This window comes from Bison bison, unplaced genomic scaffold (assembly GCF_000754665.1).
Source record: "Bison bison bison isolate TAMUID 2011002044 unplaced genomic scaffold, Bison_UMD1.0 scf7180017864343, whole genome shotgun sequence".
Lineage (NCBI taxonomy): Eukaryota > Metazoa > Chordata > Mammalia > Artiodactyla > Bovidae > Bison > Bison bison.
The window spans coordinates 2,095,060-2,113,114 of NW_011494915.1; the positions used below are offsets into that span (position 1 = coordinate 2,095,060).

The window sequence follows — 18,055 nt, forward strand, 5'->3', positions numbered from 1 at the left end:
TTAGACATGACCCCACAGACGGCAGCCCACCAGGCTCCCCCGTCCCTGGGATTCTCCAGGCAAGAACACTGGACTGGGTTGCCATTTCCTTCTCCACCGCATGAAAGTGAAAAGTGAAAGTGAAGTTGCGCAGCCGTGTACGACTCTTCGCGACCCCATGGACTACTGCCTACCAGGCTCCTCCGTCCATGGGATTTTCCAGGCAAGAGTACTGGAGTGGGGTGCCATTGCCTTCTCCGACACTTCAGTATGCTTTAGTATTAACTTTAGTATTACTATAAAGTAATTTGTAAAAGTACAAAGTTAAAACTAATAGCATTAGTTTTAATAGCAGAAGATTACAAACAATTCAAATGACTCTCAGCAGTGGAGAGAACAGTTAATTAAATTATGATACATTAAAAAAATAAAATATTGTTCATCTTTAAAAAAGTATTCTCCATTTGAGAATAACTATAAAATACATTGTTAAATGAGAAAAAGCAAGGAGTAGAACATGAGTGTGGTATGCCACATTCCATGTAAGACTGGATAAGAATTCACATATTTATTAACTGTATATGCAAACAGAAAATTTTGAAAGATGCAAAACTAGCAAGAATCATAATTTGTTAGAGTGAAGAATAGGAAGACAGATTACAATACTGAAACAGAACACATTTTAATTTCCTTTTTTCTGGACAATGTAAATATAACATCTCTTCAAAAGTTAGGTGAGTTAATCAAAATTTGATATGAAAACTAAGAGAACAGACACATTAGTTATATGTAAAGACAGGTCACAAACTTGAGGCAATATTCACAATTTAAACAACTAAAAGATTAGTGTTAAAACATTGTAAAGCACTCCATCAGCAAGAGAGAAACCAATAAACCAAATGATGAGGAGAATGAAAAGTCATGAACATATATATCACTGATGATGACAGCAAACAGTCAATAAACATAAAACACTAAACATCATTAATAACCATAGGAGTGAAAAGTAAAATATGTGTGAGGTATATTACCTCAACTAGCCTGACAAAAAGTTTAACATTATGAGCTGTTGGTGAGGAACTGGATCAAAATGGGTGGGATATAAAGTAGTATAATCACTGTTTGTAAAATATAGTTTGGCATGATCTACTGAAGCTATGTAATGAATACATATAACAAGCTTTACCCATTGACAAGAAATGCATCAATAAATTGCAGCACTACAGCAGTACAAATGAAGGAACTATATCTATAGCACCAATATAAACTCTCATACACAACACAGAAAAAATGAAGCAAGTTGTAAAAGAATAAATACATTTTGATTCTATTTGTATAAAGTTCAAAAATATGCAAAACTATGCATTATTTTCAGATTATATATCTATATGCAACTTAGCAGCAGCAGCAGCAGCAGCAGTAAAACTATGAAGAAAAGGCATCAACTGATAAACAGCAAGCATTTTCTGCTGGCAGAAAAAAGGCAACAGCGAAGGTTGGTATTGACCTGCTGTTTAAGTCATGTGACGGTGTTTTTACTGCTACTATATCAATACTTAGATGTATTTGATATTTAATACTTTTCAAAACTCTACTAAAGAAAGAAATCAATCATGAAGATGAAATGCTATGAAACAACATGCTAGTTCTCCCTCGTTTAATTCATAACAAGAGGTATGGAAGAGAACATTTAAAGAAGGCTATTTCTCTATCCAGACCCTCAGCAGTACTATATGATTCAAAAAGCAAAACAGAAAATGAACAAAAGGCATTTTAAGATGACATCTTGTAAACATATATAGGATAATTTTCAAAGAATTTTTTTAAAGAGTTTAGATGGAAAAATCACTGAAACTTTGACTATCATCACTTACTACTCACTTTCCAAACAAGATAAAATCAACAAACATGAAAGAAAAAGAAAAACATCCTTGCACTATAATTAAACTGCCTTCTATTAGAAATATATACAGCCAGTTCCATTCTCATAAGTCATCTCATATAAAAATCTGAAAAGTGTATTTAATTTCCTATTTTCCAGAAAGGATTTAAGGACATACACAGAAATAAATCTTTCTTCAGTAAAGAATGAAAAATAAAGAGGAAATTGTGAAACTAAAATATAATAATAAAAAAAAGCCATGATGAAGGCTAATAAACAAATATAAAACCATGATGAGGTCTTACGTAACTTTTAACTGGCCAACATTGGGCTCAAAATTTTTAGTCAGCTATAGCTAAGAAGGAAACATAATTACTTAAAAGACAGTTATAAGTTAATAAACTCTACTCAAAGATCATCATCAGCTTTTTTTAATACTGATTCCAGAGAGAAATATTCCCTGCAAATCTTATAAGAATTAAAATCATCAAGCCACCAAAATACCCAGAAGGTTAATAAAATTAATTGATTACTATAAGAACAGAAATTGGGGAAATAAATAAAAATAAATTACAATAAAATTATTAAATAAATTGATTAATGAAGCTACTTAAAATTCAACATAATACCCTAAATAGTCATATAAAATGTACTGACCTTCCTGAATTGCCATGTCCACAGTTACTCTGGAAGCTGAATGCAGAAGTTTTTGGTAATTCTGTGCATTCTGATCAAACAACTGTACAAGAAGAGTACATGTCTTTTCGTATTCACATCTGCTAACAGTGCACAACTGCTCCAGCTGCTGAAATACAGTGGTGGTGTCATCCAGCGGGTCATCTAAATTATCTCTGCAAATACATAATAGGAAGACAGACAACATTAGAATGAGACATACTTCTACTCACCACAAATAAATTCTATTTAAGTTAAATCAAAATTCTATCATGGATAAAGAAATAAAAGACACTGAAGGAAAGATGTAAAATGTCTATAACTGAAAACATGATTATGTATATAAAAGTACCTAAGAAACTATATGAAAGCTACTCGTATTAACAGGTGAGTTTACAAAGTTGCTAACATACAGATCAATATACAGAACTCATTACCATATACTAACATAAACAAATGGAAATGTAAATCTGAAAAATATTACCTTCGAAAGGCACCAGAAAACTTAAAATACTAATTAAATCTTAATTAAAGATATGTAAAGATTTAAAGACTGAATACTATAAAACCCTGACGAAAGAAATAAGAGCTAAATAAAAGATAAACACGCTTATTGCCTGAAGACTCAATATTGCTGAGATGTCAATTCTTCCACCAAATTAATAAATTATACAAATTCAGTGAAATCATAGTCAAAATTCCAGAAGGACATTTTCTGTAGATACTGACAAGATGATCCTAAAATTTAAGCAAAAGAAGAGCCAAAATAATTTTTAAAAGGGAAAAGCAAGGTGGAAGACTCACACTACCTGATCTCAAAGCTTATTATAAGGCTACAGTACTCAAGGCAGGGTATTAGCAGGAGAAACATATAGATTAATGAGAATAGAGTCCAGAAATAGAACCATACATATGTGATCAATTAATTTTTGGAAACAATGTAAAGACAATTCAATGGAGAAAGGAGAGTCTTTTCCACAAATGGTGTTAGAGATAACCAGTTTTCAATATACATAAAGGAAAAAAAGGGAAAAAAAGAACATGGAGACTTACCCTGTATCATATACAAAAGTTAACTCAAAATGGATTATGGACCTGAATTTAAATTCTAAAAGTATAAAACTTCTAGAAGAAAAAAATTAAGGATAAATTGGACTTCATCAAACTTTAAAACTCTTGCTCTTCGAAAGGCTCTGTTAAGGAAATGAAGAGGCAAGCAATGGACTGGAAAAAATATTTGCAAAACACATATGATAAAAAGACTTGTGACCAAAGTGGACCAACCTCTCAAATCTCAATGTAAGAAAACAAACAACCCAATCAAAAAAATGGGCAACAGATTTGACAGGTATTTTACCAAAGAGTATATAGAAATGGTAAATAAGCACAAAAAGATGCTCACCATTATTAGTCATTGAAAGTGAAGTCGCTTAGTCGTGTCCGACTCTTTGCAACCCCAGGGACTGTGGCCCACCAGGCTCCTCCGTCCGTGGGATTCTCCAGGCAAGAGTACTGGAGTGGGTTGCCATTTCCTTCTCCAGGAGATCTTCCCAACCCAGGGATCGAACCCAGGTCTCCCGTATTGCAGGCAGATGCTTTACCATCTGAGCCACCAGGGAAGCTCTATTAGTCATTAAGGGAATGCAATTTAAACCAACAATGAGGCATCCCATCTATCAGAATGACTAAAAGTTTTTAAAACTGACTGTAAAGTGCTGATGAGGATGCAAAGCAACTGGATCTTTCATAAACTGCTGGTAGGAATGCTGAACGAAATGGGCACTTTTGAAAATGGTTTGGCAATTTTTTTTAAAGTGAAATACACATTTACCTAGCAATCCAGATCTCACACCTAGGTATTTACCCAGGAGAAATAAAAACTTACATTCATACAAAAATCTGTATAGAAACACTTAAACACAAAGAATCCAAAAGATGAATGGATTAATAAGCTATGATATATTCATAAAATGAAATACTATTCAGAATAAAAAGTAAAGAACTACTGACATAAAATGGAAAAATTTCAAATGCATTATGCCAAGGGACAGAAGCCAGACTAAAGGGCTACACACTGTATGATTTCATTTACAAAGCATTCAAAAGAGGCAAAAATTTTAGGGAAACAAAACAGATTAATAACTGCTAGAGGCTAAGGATCGGGAAAGGTCTGACTACAAAGGAACCTAAAAAAACTTTCTAGGGTGACGGAATTATTTTATATTTCGATTGTATCATTAGTTAAACACAAATGTATACATTTGTCAGAATTCACAAAACTGAAAAAGGTCAAATTTTACCACAGGTAAATTATACTTCCATTTGAAAAAAAATTCCAAGATGCAGAAGATGAAAATTCAATAAAAACATTTAGTTTTCAATACCTCACAACTACGGCAACAGATTCCAAGCGAGAAGTGATAAAGGCCTTCGTGATTTCTGGTGCATAAGTGTCTAATAAGTGGGGTTCAGTTGATTTCACAAAAGGAACTGATGCTACCATCCTTTGCCACAGAGTTAATAAATAATGAACACTGTTGGGAGCAAATTCCCAATGCTACAAAAAAATAAAGCAAATGTTATTTAAACTGGTATCATATCTTCCTAGAATAAGAACTCCAGAGGCAAAATAACTAAACATACATTTAAAACTAAACTTATTCTGATTATAACACTAATGAACATTTAACATAGCAAATTTTAAATCTTTGTGAACATCCTTCTAATCTTCTTTCCATGAATATTTTTTAAGAGCTGATATCATGCGGAAAATATGGTTTTAAAACTTCTCCCCAAACTTATAAAAAGAATTTTTCCAAAACCTAATCTGTAAAACTTTATTTTATTTCTCCACATAGATTTTTCCACAGTTTCTCAATTCACTCTTTAATTATTAGATAATCAGATGGCCTCTAAATTATTATTATAAAATTTGTTACAAAGAACTTTTTCCTAAAATCTTGCAATGAATATTTTTAGCAAAGTGCTTTAATAGACTTTTTTTTAAATCCCTACCAAATCTTATCAAGAAAGTATTCTATTTACAGTTTAGCATCAACAATGTATTTTTACTTACCTGTAGACTAGTAATGGTAAAATTGGCAATCAATCTGATAACTTCAGGATATTCTTTCACCATAACTAATTCTCCTAGCTGATAATTTGTCTTTAAACGAGCCAAAAATCGACAAAATTCATGATAATTACCTGGATCAGACAAACCCTAAATTATGAGACAAAAAGAAAGGCTATTTTAAAAACTTAAAAATAAACCAAACTAATCACCATCAATAAAATTCCAAGAGTATTTTACTAAGTTTCAGTGTTTTCATGGGTACTTACTGCACTTTGCATCAACTGGGTAGGTATCAGTTTAAAAAAAAATGATTCCCACTGGGCTTAATGTTGTCATAAATGATTAGTAATAAGGAAATCATAGTAGAGGCTTCGGAGGAAGCTTTGACCATGATGACTAAGTCAAATGTTTGGTAACCATTATATCACCCAAAAACTTTGCATGAGAGAGAATTGAGAGACAGACAGAGCAAATGTGTATGTGTGTATTGTGGGTTAGACAGAAGTCAGTACAAGAGCTGAAAAATATGTAAGATGGAAAACAAGAATGGCTCTTGAAATCCTAGAAAAGAGCAATACCACTACACTTAGATTAAATGTGTACACATAAATAACAGAAATATATTTTAATTCAACAAGTATTTATTGAGTACCCACAGGCATGATGTTCTCAAGCAACTCCCTGTCTCTAAATCATTCATATAAACTGCTGCAATGTACAGCAGAAAGTTTAACAAAAGTACTATAATATATAGACGGAACTCTGGGAGAAGGACAGGTTAAAACGAAAGACCAAGAAAGGTGTCCCCAGGGAGCCCCTTGAAGACAGGATGTGTATTATTATCTTTATAGTTTGAGAAGTTTGTCTCTCCCAAAAGTTATTAACAGCCAAAAGACTTAGATAAACCTCCTTAAATCATCATTTAATCTTTTAAAATCTGTACTTTCACTACAGATATAAACTAAAGTGAAACAAATTTTATCCAGACACCCCAAATCACTAATTAAATAATGGCTTTGCAATTCTCTGAAATGAATATTGCCATTGAAGATTTGCAGTTAACATAGAGAGTAGATTTAAAAATCTACAAACTCTTACTGCCCACAAGAGGACAAAAAGATATTATTTCATAATTTAAAGCCACTTATTTCAATATTAACATCCAGATTTATACTGTCTTCTAGTTTAGAATACAGATATAACTCTAATCGCTTCAGTAATTTAAGAAATACAAGCAAAACACAATGGTAAAAAAGCAGAAACATAATAAAATATGCAACTTCTATTCCTATGGGAAAAATAAAAACAACACAGACATCAGTCAGGAAAACATGTACTTTTAAAAACTGCCCATTTATACTACAGACGCAAGCTAAGAAAGAAGACTGTGATATGTATTTTCTTCCAGAATCATAACCATGTCATAAGTTTATTATGCACCTTTCAGCAGAAAAACCGTATTTATATATGCTAATGTTAATTAAATTACTTCATAAATACCTGAGGGTTTTCAAGTATCCTTTTTACTCCCTTAATTAAATTACCAAGGTACTTGGCACGTTCAGGACTGCTAAATAAGGACCTTCTTGTAGAAGCAAACTGAACTAAACACGAAAGTGCCTGAAAACAGGAACAACAATTCATTTCAACTTTAAAAGTAACTGTGGCCACACGAAAGGAACACTAGTTTTTACATTAAAATTTTTAAAATTTTAATGATGAAAAAGCATTATAGAATCCAAAAAACAATATAAACTAAATATCATTGATCATTACCACCATCCATAAATCTTCAATCCCACCATTAGAATTTCTGTTTGTATATAAAATTCCTCTAATATTTTTGTATATTTTTGTATATATTAGATATATTAGATACACCAGAGCAGAGCCAGGATCTGAATACACTCAAAAGGCTCCCAATTGCTGTTGCTGCCTAAACCTTTTCAAACTGATGAACCAGGTGCTTCACCAAAATGAAAAAATGAAAACATCGTGTTGTTGCAGAATATGTTTAGGAAATACTACACAAAATGCTCTGCAGTATCCTATAAGTAGGAAAAAATCTGTAACTTTATTTAATCTAGCATGTCCCAAATATATCTGGTGACAGACCATCTTGCCCACACCATTTATTAATATCTTGAGAACAATTTGGAAAATGTTCCTGAAACAGTTAGATAGCCTATAAAAATTCTCACAGATTATCTATCCCTGGCCTAGTTATCTTCTTTAAGTTAATACTTTATTAGACAATTTCACTACTCAGGTTCTTAATTATCCTACTGGAATTCACTGAAGCCTTTCATTTATTAATTGAGAGGCCCCAAACTGGCCCACATATGTTTTGTTTTGGTCCACATATGTGTATCTGCCCACTTATAAAAAAATAGAATTATCTGTCAATATCTAAATATTTCAGTTAGGAGATTTCACACAAAATGTCTGGGTCTCAAGGCAAGGATGAGAATATGGGCAAAAAAATCAGTTTAGATGTTACTCGGTTTGTCACCGTCCTTAATGTTAAAAGCAAAAAAACACAAGCAAACAAACATCCCAAAAAACAAAACTTCTTTCCAATGTGTAGAATTAGGAACGACTAATACAGTTAAAAATATGTAGAGGTTTGGGGCCAAAACCACTGAGTTTGAACCTCAGCTCTAAAATCTAGAAAGTCACTTAGGCCATTCTGGGTCTGTTGACTTGTTTACATAGTGAGGATAACAATACTCACCTTGCAGGGCCACTGTGAGAATGAAGTGAGGTAAGAATCGTATGATAGGGCATGCACAGTAAATGGTAGCAACACTCTCTTAAAGCAGTTTTCCATTCTACTTTTTAAGCACCAGTAGCTTGTTTGTTTTATCCCTAAACATAACTGTAAACATAGCATGAAACCATGGTTTTTTTAAACTACAGAAGGCTGAAGTTCTATGGTACCATCTAGAAACATGAGTGTCCTGTGAAAACCAGTTTAAAAACCATCCCCTTAATAAAACCCTCGTTTCAAGAGCAAGCATGTTTTTAAGAAGGAGAGGGGGCAGTGTTTTTGTCAACCTATTCCTCCCTTCTAGGCAATGACATATCTAAACAAACATACCGCTCATATTTAAATCAAACTTTTTTTTTTTTTTTTCAGGAAATGACAATATAAGAATCCTCCAATTTTACTTCTACAAGCTTAGATATTAAAGTGACAACTTTTTCTTTTTTTTTCAATCTTGCCTGGTCTCTTTTTTAGATTCCACAAAGATGGAATCCAGAATCTCAAATTTCTATGTAACCAAAGAGTCTGAATTTTTTAGCATACAATAGAACTTGATTCAAAAAAGAAAATGAACAACTGGAGTGATGAACATAAAACCAAGTGAGCAGATACCCCTGGTTTCTCATTTGGAGACATCTGATGGGGGCTGCATGGCAAGCCTGACATGGAGCCACGCAGTGAAGAAAGAGCTGGAGAGAGGTTAAGAGAAGGGAAGGTACCAGGTGGTGTGGCAAACTGCTGGACTGAGTACCAGAAGAAGAGCTGGGGACTGAGTAGGAAAAAAGATCTTTAGAGGTTGATAGGTTGTCTTGGCTATGGGCATGAACTAAATCACCAGTTATGGGTTTTGGGCTCACCAGTGAAATGGCAGGAACTATGGACTATAAGTAGAAATTGACAAATAGGTTAAGCAATACATATCCCAGATAGATGGTGTTAAGAATTTCTTATGAGAGGTAAACTCAATCAAGAATATAAATAAAGTAAATATGTACCACCCTGAGATAAATATCACAGGTACTTTTAAATGAAATAATGAATGAGTTTTACTTACTAACTGAGATAGGAGTGGTGGAAGTGAATGATACAAATTAAAGAAAAGATCCAATGTTTCTGGTTCCAGGAAAACTGAAAAAAAAAAAAAAATCTAACACCATTACTTTTCATTCAGTGATATTTAGCACAGTAAGACATTATCATACAAACCAAGAACTCTAAGACCTCAGCATGTAGCCAATCTTTATTTCTAGTTAGGCTAATTCCTTTTAAATTTCTAGCTATTTCCCTTTGAAAGATGGAAATAATACGAAGATAGAATTAGATCAGATGCTCCTTATTTCTATGTAGCATTTACAGTTCTCACTGAGAGAATCTTCTCACTGTTTTCATTTATATTAAAATAACATAAACATTTAAAAATTCAAACAATATCAAAAAGTAAACAGTACTAAAAAGTACACAGTAAAAAAGAGCAGTCCCCTACTCCATTCTGACTACTTTTCAACTCTTAGCTATATTTACGGAGAAGGCAATGGCACTCCACTCCAGTACTCCTGCCTGGAAAATCCCATGGATGGAGGAGCCTAGTAGGCTGCAGTCCATGGGGTCGCTAAGAGTCGGACATGACTGAGCGACTTCACTTTCACTTTCACGCATTGGAGAAGGAAATGGCAACCCACTCCAGTGTTCTTGCCTGGAGAATCCCAGGGACGGGGGAGCCTGGTGGGCTGCCATCTATGGGGTTGCACAGAGTCGAACACGACTGAAGCGACTCAGCAGCAGCAGCAGCTATATTTAAATATGTTTCCAAATGACATGCTGTATGTACTGCTGCTGCTGCTAAGTCGCTTCAGTCATGTCCGACTCTTCCTGACCCCGTGGACTGCAGCCCACCAGGCTCCTCCGTCCATAGGACTTTCCAGGCAAGAGTACTGGAGTGCGTTGCCATTGTCTTCTCTGGCTGTATGTACTACATGTTTTTATTTGACTGTTTTTAGATATCAAATGAACTTGTTACAGAGTATGTCTAATCACTCACCCCTCTACTCCCACCACTCTTCCTACAAACCATCTTCTCTCAAAAATACATCTACTATTATAACAATTTGAGATTAAGTCAATTCTATGCATTTATTATGACTACGTAAATAATTCTAACAGCTAAGCCAAGTAAACTATGATTATATCACATTTCTAACACTCCCTGGATTTAATCATACCATCTTTTTTGTACTTAGTTGTATAGACAGATATCTGTCACTAATTCTTTCCAAATGCTCTGACAGATGTGTAAAATGTTCTTCATGCTATTTTCCACATAGTCAATAACATTAAAAAACTTTCATTTCCATTTTCCCACCCTTCCTCCCAGAGCCTTCTTCAACTTAGAATGACTGTTCCCAAATGTGTTACATAATTATCTTATGTCTGCTGACTGTTTTCTTGTGTTAAAGCTTTCCAAAACCCCATATCCTCTATTTTCTTGGCCTGTGTATCAAGTAGATTCCTAAGAGCAGGCACATAAAGGATAAATTTCAGAATAATTTACATGTCTGAAAATATTTTTATTCTCTTATACTTGATAATTTCAGTCTAGTTTGAAAATTATTTTCCCTCAGAAATCTGGGGATATTATTACTCCATTGCCCTCTTGCTTCCAGTGCTACTGTTGAGAAGTCTAATACTATTCTTGATCCCAGTCCGTTATAGGTGACTTTGTTTCTGGTAGATTTTAGGATCTTTATCACTTTTATTCTGAAATGTCATGATTATGAAGTTTAGTATATATTTTTCTCATTCATTATGAAATGATGTAACTGGGTACTTATTGGATCTTTCAATCTGAATATTTATGTGTCTCAGTGCTGAGAAATTTTGGTATTGTTTGCAAATTTTCTTCTGCTTTTCCTGTTCTTTCCTGAACTCCTAATAAATGCCAAGCCTCCTAGTTTCATACTCTAATATTCTTATATTTTTTTCCTCCTATAAATCTCTTCCTGCTTTTTTTCATTCTACTTTCTAGGATATTTCTTTAACTTTATCTTCCAACTCTTCTACTCAATGTTTTATTTTGGCAACTTTTACATTTGGAACAGTCTCTGAACTTCTGTTTTTGAAACAATATTCTATTCATGTTTCAGGAATGCATTACTTTTTCTTAATCTCTCTGAGGATATTAATTAACCCTTTTGGAAATTTATTTCTACTCTTCACTTTGTTTCTACTAACTCTCCCCTTTAAAAATGTTTCTTGAGATAATTAGATTCATATGCAATTGCAAGAAATAATACAGAGAGATCTTATGTTTTATTCACCCAGTTTCCCCAAATGGTAAGTTGCTACAAAACTAAAGCACAATATTACAATCAAGAAAGCACATTGATAAAATCCACCAATCTTATTTGGCTTTCCCAATATTACATGTATTTGTGTGGGTGTTCGTGTGTGTTGGTATCTGTGTATTTAGTCTGTGCAATTTTTACAACATATGTTGGTTCATGCATTCATCACCACTATCAAGATACTAAGTTCCTTTTAATTGTTTTAGTCTCTGATTTCCATATTAGAAGTTTTTACCAAATGTATGGTCCTTCTCTACTGTATCTGATACCCTGGAATATGAAACCTCTCCAGTTTAATTTCTCAAGGAAAAAAAGCTCTGGTCTTGGGAACTGAGAGGGAAGTGCACTTAAAGAAGGGAAAAGGGCAGTCACAGAGCAGCACAGATGGTACAGAAGGCCCCGGGGGTGTCTGTGCAGAACACAGGCTCTTCACCGAGCCTATCAGCCCCACTCCCCGATCTGACTTCAACAGGAAAACCCTACTGTCACCATCTTTCCAGGATGAGTAAGAGCATATGCGTTTGCTCCTTTTTGGTATCCCTTTCTGTAAAAAAGTAAATTGCAATTCTGCTTTGCTAAGTTAGCTACTCTAATTCACTCTCTTCATAACTTTGAAAAAATGATGATATCTCTTGCCAAGTGTTATACCCTCTCCTACTCTGTTTATCTGAAAATTTGAAAACAGAACTCTTCATTTCCCTACCTAAACTTATTTTCCTCCAACAATAGAGCTGTCTTCTCTTTTTTCCAAAATCAAAATATGAGGTAACTATGAATTAAATTGAGGAAAACAGATTTCAACACTGGGTATCAGCAGCTACTTTGGGTTACAATTTTTTAAACTTTTTGATTGCCAAGTAAAAAACAGATAATTGCACATAATGCAACAATATTGCTTAATCCTATGTCTTTTATGTTGACCATTCCTTATACTAAACTTTCTTCTTACTTGCTCTCCAAGTCGTTGGAATCTGTACTGTGCAAAGATCATCGGCAGATTCATCTGCTGAACTGCCAATGAAGTCAAAGTTAAGGCAGTTGAGGACCAGTTTCAAGACTTGCATTACTAGATTTTGTTGATCCTGATCCTGAAGGTTTAAAGGCTTGGCCAATATCTGAAAAAGGTTCAAAGTCAAATAAAATATTATGAAATATATCAATTAAAAATTTTTACTCAATCTAATTTAAATAACTTCAGTGCCAAATTAAAATTAGTTTAAAAAAAGAAAGAAATAAAAAAGAAAAGAAATTGCAAAGGGATGTTGCGGTAATAGACTATTCTCAAACTTAATATTGTAAAATGGGGATAACAACCTTTCATTATTTAAATGCAAAATGGAGGTCACCTTTTACAGTTGTGAGAAGCAACTTTAGGACAAATACTTTACTCAGCACAAATGTATAAATGTACAGGATTCATTAGCTTAAAGGAGCAATTGGAACAAACTGAAAATACAATATTCTTCAAGAAAAAGTGGGGGGACTTCATGAATAAACGATACACGTTCAGCTAACAAAGGTTCTCAGAGGCTGTTTGAATATGGAGGGACAGTCGTAAGCTTCTGGAGAATAATCCCGACCCCTCTCAAAAGTCTCAATTAGTTTCTGCAATAACGTACAGTAAGAAAACAAAGAAACTACTACCCAAAGACAAGTTATCAAACTACCTTTGGATCCTACTTTATTATATCCCTATTAAATAAAAGTGAATTTTTTGGAACTGTTTAGATTTGTGCATACCTACTCTTCATGGGGTTGCAGAGTCAGACACAACTTAGCAACTGAACAACAACTGTACTTAAAAGTATCCACAATAACTCCTCAAAAGGCAGAATGGGGTACCAGGGAATTCATCTGAAATTCTTCTGAAACAGGGTGCTCAATTATTAACTTACCTCTTTTAGAAGAGAGCATGCTAGCACTAAAATGTCCTTGAGAGAAGTATCACGAAATGAGGTAGCTATTTTCCTGTGTTTTGCTGAAGGTCTAGAATAATCAACCTAAAAAGTTCAAGATGAATTTATTTAACCAGACTTACCAAACAGCAAAGAAAAAGTTCACTATGTAAGAAAGAGTGACATGAATGATCAAATAATCATAAAGTATAGGGCTAGAAGAGCTTTAAAAATCTGCTAGGGTAAGTTATTTGTTCAAGGTTACTCAAAGAGCTAATAATGGCAGAGCCACAATTAGCATCCCATGTTTCTGGATTGTTTTAGTTCAGTGCTTTTTCTGCAAACTATACTGATCCTAAAATTAAAAACAAGAATAAATAATATTTCAGAGGCATTATAAACACACATTATAAAATAATAGATAGATACTATCAACTCCTGAGACATGCATATTTTGCATTGGGGAAGAAACAACCTCCCTGGTCCTCAGACTCCATCTATAAAAAGAAAAATTTCTAAGATAATCTTAAAATTTTTATCTTCTGTGAATCAGTAAACTGAATCAGCTACAGAAAATTCTTGCATATGAAAGTGATATTCCTATATATACCAGATGCGTATGTCACTGATTCATATATTTTGATATTCTTTAAAAAAATCCCAAGGCATAAATTATAAATAATCAGAAATTTGATTTATTACATAAGCCACAATATATTCCTTCTGAATATTTTACTAGTTAATAGTAAGTAATTTTTAAGAATAACTTTACCAAGAATAGTTGTTGAGCCTCTAATCTAAAATATAATATGGCAAAAAGTATGATATTAATACCATTAATATTTCCATTTATCACCAGGAAACAGCAAATAAAATTGAAGTCTGATACTCTAATGATTTGTTAATACCACAGGCAACAGTTGCTATAGCGTTCCTTTTGCTATCCGAAAAATGAAAATAAACCATTTTCCTTACTGATGTTTATATTTGAAAAAAGCAGTGGGATCAAAATTGATTATCTGATACTTCCTAAGCTCCATCATACTATACTTAGATGCCACACTTACTCACAGGAACATGAAACATAACAGAAGTCCAAAGTGACTACAGAAAGCAGTTACTGGGATCTCTATCCATTATGCAATATTTAAATTAGCATTTGCAGCATTTCTCCCTTTTTTAAAATCAAATGTCCATCTGTCTTTTAATAGGTATGTTTCTTCAGTTTCCCTCAATATATAAAAAAATTTCTCAATACAAATTAGTAATAACATATACCATTATTACAATCTCAACTTATGTACCCTTCACATATTATTTCACTAAATCCTCAAAACTAACTTATATTCACATATGAGAAAATTAAAGTTCATAGGCACACCATATCTGTAAATGGGCTTCCCAGTGGCCCAGTGGTCAAGAATCCACCTGCAATGCAGGAGACACAGGAGATCCAGGTTCGATCCCTGGGTCGGGAAGAGCCCCACTCCAGTATTCTTGCCTGGAGAATCCCATGGACAGAGGATCCTGGAGGACAACAGTCAGTAAGTTGCAAAGAGTCAAGCATGACTTGAAGCGACTTAGCACAGCATGCACATCTATAATACAGAGGGAAGAACCCTGGGTTTACTGAGCACTTGTACGTACTAGGACTTGTGCTACTAATTTACCTAACTAATCATAGTGCGACCTTCAGAAAGTGTCATTCTCACTTTACAGATAATGATACATAAGTTTAAACACACTGAACAAAGTAGTAGGCAACAGAGCTAAACTACAAATCCAGGTCTTATTTCAGAGTTACCTTCTAGGCACATGACTTAGCAGCTACAACAACTATAGCAACAACAACAAATACATTCTACGTGGCTTACTCATTTATAGATGTTCAATGTTTTTGAGAAGAGGGATTATGTATCCATTTTCTACTGTATAACTATGTTTCAAGAATACTGGAGTGGGTTGCCACATCCTCCTCCAGGGGCTCTTCCCGACCCAGGGATTGAACCTGGGTCTCCTGCATCTCCTGCATTGCAGGCAGATTCTTTACCACTGAGCCACCGGGAAGCCCATTTACAGATATGGTGTGTCTATAAACTTTAATTTTCTCATATGTGAATATAGGTTAGTTTTGAGAATTTAGTGAAATAAGTAGTCTTAGCTGTTAAAAAAGCAAGACAACATAAAATTCTAAATTTTTTGGAAGTCTCAAGTTTAGATCTTTTTCTTAAAAGACACATGTTACTGATCCTTCATGAATTTACCTGGCTGACATTTGACAACTATAATATTTTATCTTCATTATGGATTGTAGATCTCCCTATTGCCTGGTTCAGAAGTACTTAAGAAATGATAGTTAAAATTGTTAATGCTCTAAAACTAGGCTGAGTAAAATGTCTCTGCAGAAGCCATGTATTTTTTATCAGAAAACCCAATTGCACTTCAGAACTTGAAGCTTCTTCTGAAAAGGTATGTACTTGGTTCTACACAAGATAAGCCTGGAACACCTTGTAACAGGAAGTAAGGAAATGTCCAAAGGACGGTGCTGCTGCTGCTGCTAAGTTGCTTCAGTTGTGTCCGACTCTGTGAGACCTCATAGACGGCAGCCCACCAGGCTCTGCCATCCCTGGGATTCTCCAGGCAAGAACACTGGAGTGGGTTGCCATTTCCTTCTCCAATGCATGAAAGTGAAAAGTAAAAGTGAAGTCGCTCAGTCGTGTCTGACTCTTAGCGACCCCATGGACTGCAGCCTACCAGGCTCCTCCGTCCATGGGATTTTCCAGGCAAGAGTGCTGGAATGGGGTGCCATTGCCTTTTCCTAAAGGATGGTGAGTAAAGGTCAAATGAACAGAGATGCCAGTTTGAAAGGGCTTCTAACAGCCAAATTTGGGAAAATTTGGACGTCAAAATATAATGTTACTAACAAACTATAACACATTAAACAAAGTTGGAAACCAGGAATCTGTGCTGATAGAAAGAACAAATGAATAAATTAAAAATTTAATGAGGTATTAATAAGGTATTTTCAGAGTATAAGGTACCTCCCCACATAATATTTATTACTTACAAAGGAAAAAAGAATAAATTTACAATTGAAGAAGCCTGGTAGAGGCTATCTTAGTCAAGTGACCAAATGTAAATCAGATCACATGCTCCCTGAGAGGAAACAATGAGAAAACCACAGTATCAGCACATCAGCCTACCTACAGCACTCAAAGCCAGCCCTCTCAGCCAGCTGGGTCAGGACCAGCCCCAAAGCCAGCACCCCCGCAGCAATCCCGGCTCAGCCACAAGAGGAGGGCACATGCAGCCCATACAGGGGAGATAGAGCGCCCAGAGCAACTGACTCCAGTGACCAGGGAGACTGTGCCAGAGGGCCCCACAAAACACCTTTTATCTAAGACCAATGTTTCAAAACCAGGAGATGTAGCTGATATATCTACTACATAGAAACAAACACAGACAGAATGAGAAGATGAGGGATTACCTTCCAAACGAAAGAATCAGACAAAACCCCAGAAAAGGAACTAAACAAAATGGAGATAAGCACTTAGCAGATAAAGAGTTCAAAGTAACAGTCAAAAAGATGCTCACCAAAATTAGGAGACAAATGGATGAACTCAGTGAGAGCTTCAACAAAGAAATAGAAAATATAAAAAAACAACCAATCAGAACTGAAGAATACCATATCTGAAATGAAAAATACACTAGAGTGAATCAACAGTAGATTAGAGGGAGCAAAAGAATGGATGAGCAATCTGGAAGTCAGAGTAGTGGAAACAACCCAAGTGGAAGAGTTAAAAGAAAAAAGAATTTTTTAAAAAATGAAATAGTTTAAGGGACCTCTAAGACAACCACAACTATATTAACATTTGCATTATTATAGGGGCCCCAGATGGAGAAGACAGAAAGAAAAGAGCACATAACACACTTGAAGCCATAATTGCTAAAAACTTCCCTACCTTCAGTACCAAAAAACAATCTGAATAAAAAATAGGCTGAGTACATGAAAAGATATTTTTCCAAGGAAGACATACAGATGGCCAACAGACATATGAGAAGATGTTCAACATCACTAATCTTCAGGGAAATGCAAGTCAAAACCACAATGAGATATCACCTCACATTTCTCAGAATGGCTATTATTAAATAGACAACAAATAACAAGTGTTGGCAAGGATGTGAAAAAAGGGGAACCCTTGTGTTATTGGTGGGAATGTTAACTAACACGGCCACTATGGAAAACAATATGGAGGGTCCTCAAAAAATTAAAAATAGAACTACCATATGATCCAGCAATTCCACTTCTGGGTATTTATCCAAAGAAAACATGAGTTACAATAGCCAAGATATGGAAGTGTTTATTAATAGATCAATGAATAAATAGTATGTGGCATATATACATCACAATGGAATATTACCCAGCCATTTAAAAAGAAT

At 34.5% G+C, this 18,055-nt stretch overlaps 1 protein-coding gene across 3 annotated transcripts in view; it reads right to left on the minus strand.

The window, feature by feature from the left end:
- RANBP17 (RAN binding protein 17) overlaps window positions 1-18,055 on the minus strand; it is an 88,714-nt gene that overhangs the window by 37,738 nt on the left and 32,921 nt on the right. For all 3 annotated transcript variants that reach the window (XM_010854554.1, XM_010854553.1, XM_010854555.1), the window contains 7 exons: window positions 13,616-13,720; window positions 12,670-12,835; window positions 9,434-9,507; window positions 7,113-7,232; window positions 5,613-5,759; window positions 4,921-5,093; window positions 2,519-2,712 (listed from right to left, as the gene is read on the minus strand). In XM_010854554.1, coding sequence (XP_010852856.1) covers window positions 2,519-2,712; window positions 4,921-5,093; window positions 5,613-5,759; window positions 7,113-7,232; window positions 9,434-9,507; window positions 12,670-12,835; window positions 13,616-13,720 — 979 coding nt within the window. The remainder of the gene's footprint in view (window positions 1-2,518; window positions 2,713-4,920; window positions 5,094-5,612; window positions 5,760-7,112; window positions 7,233-9,433; window positions 9,508-12,669; window positions 12,836-13,615; window positions 13,721-18,055) is intronic.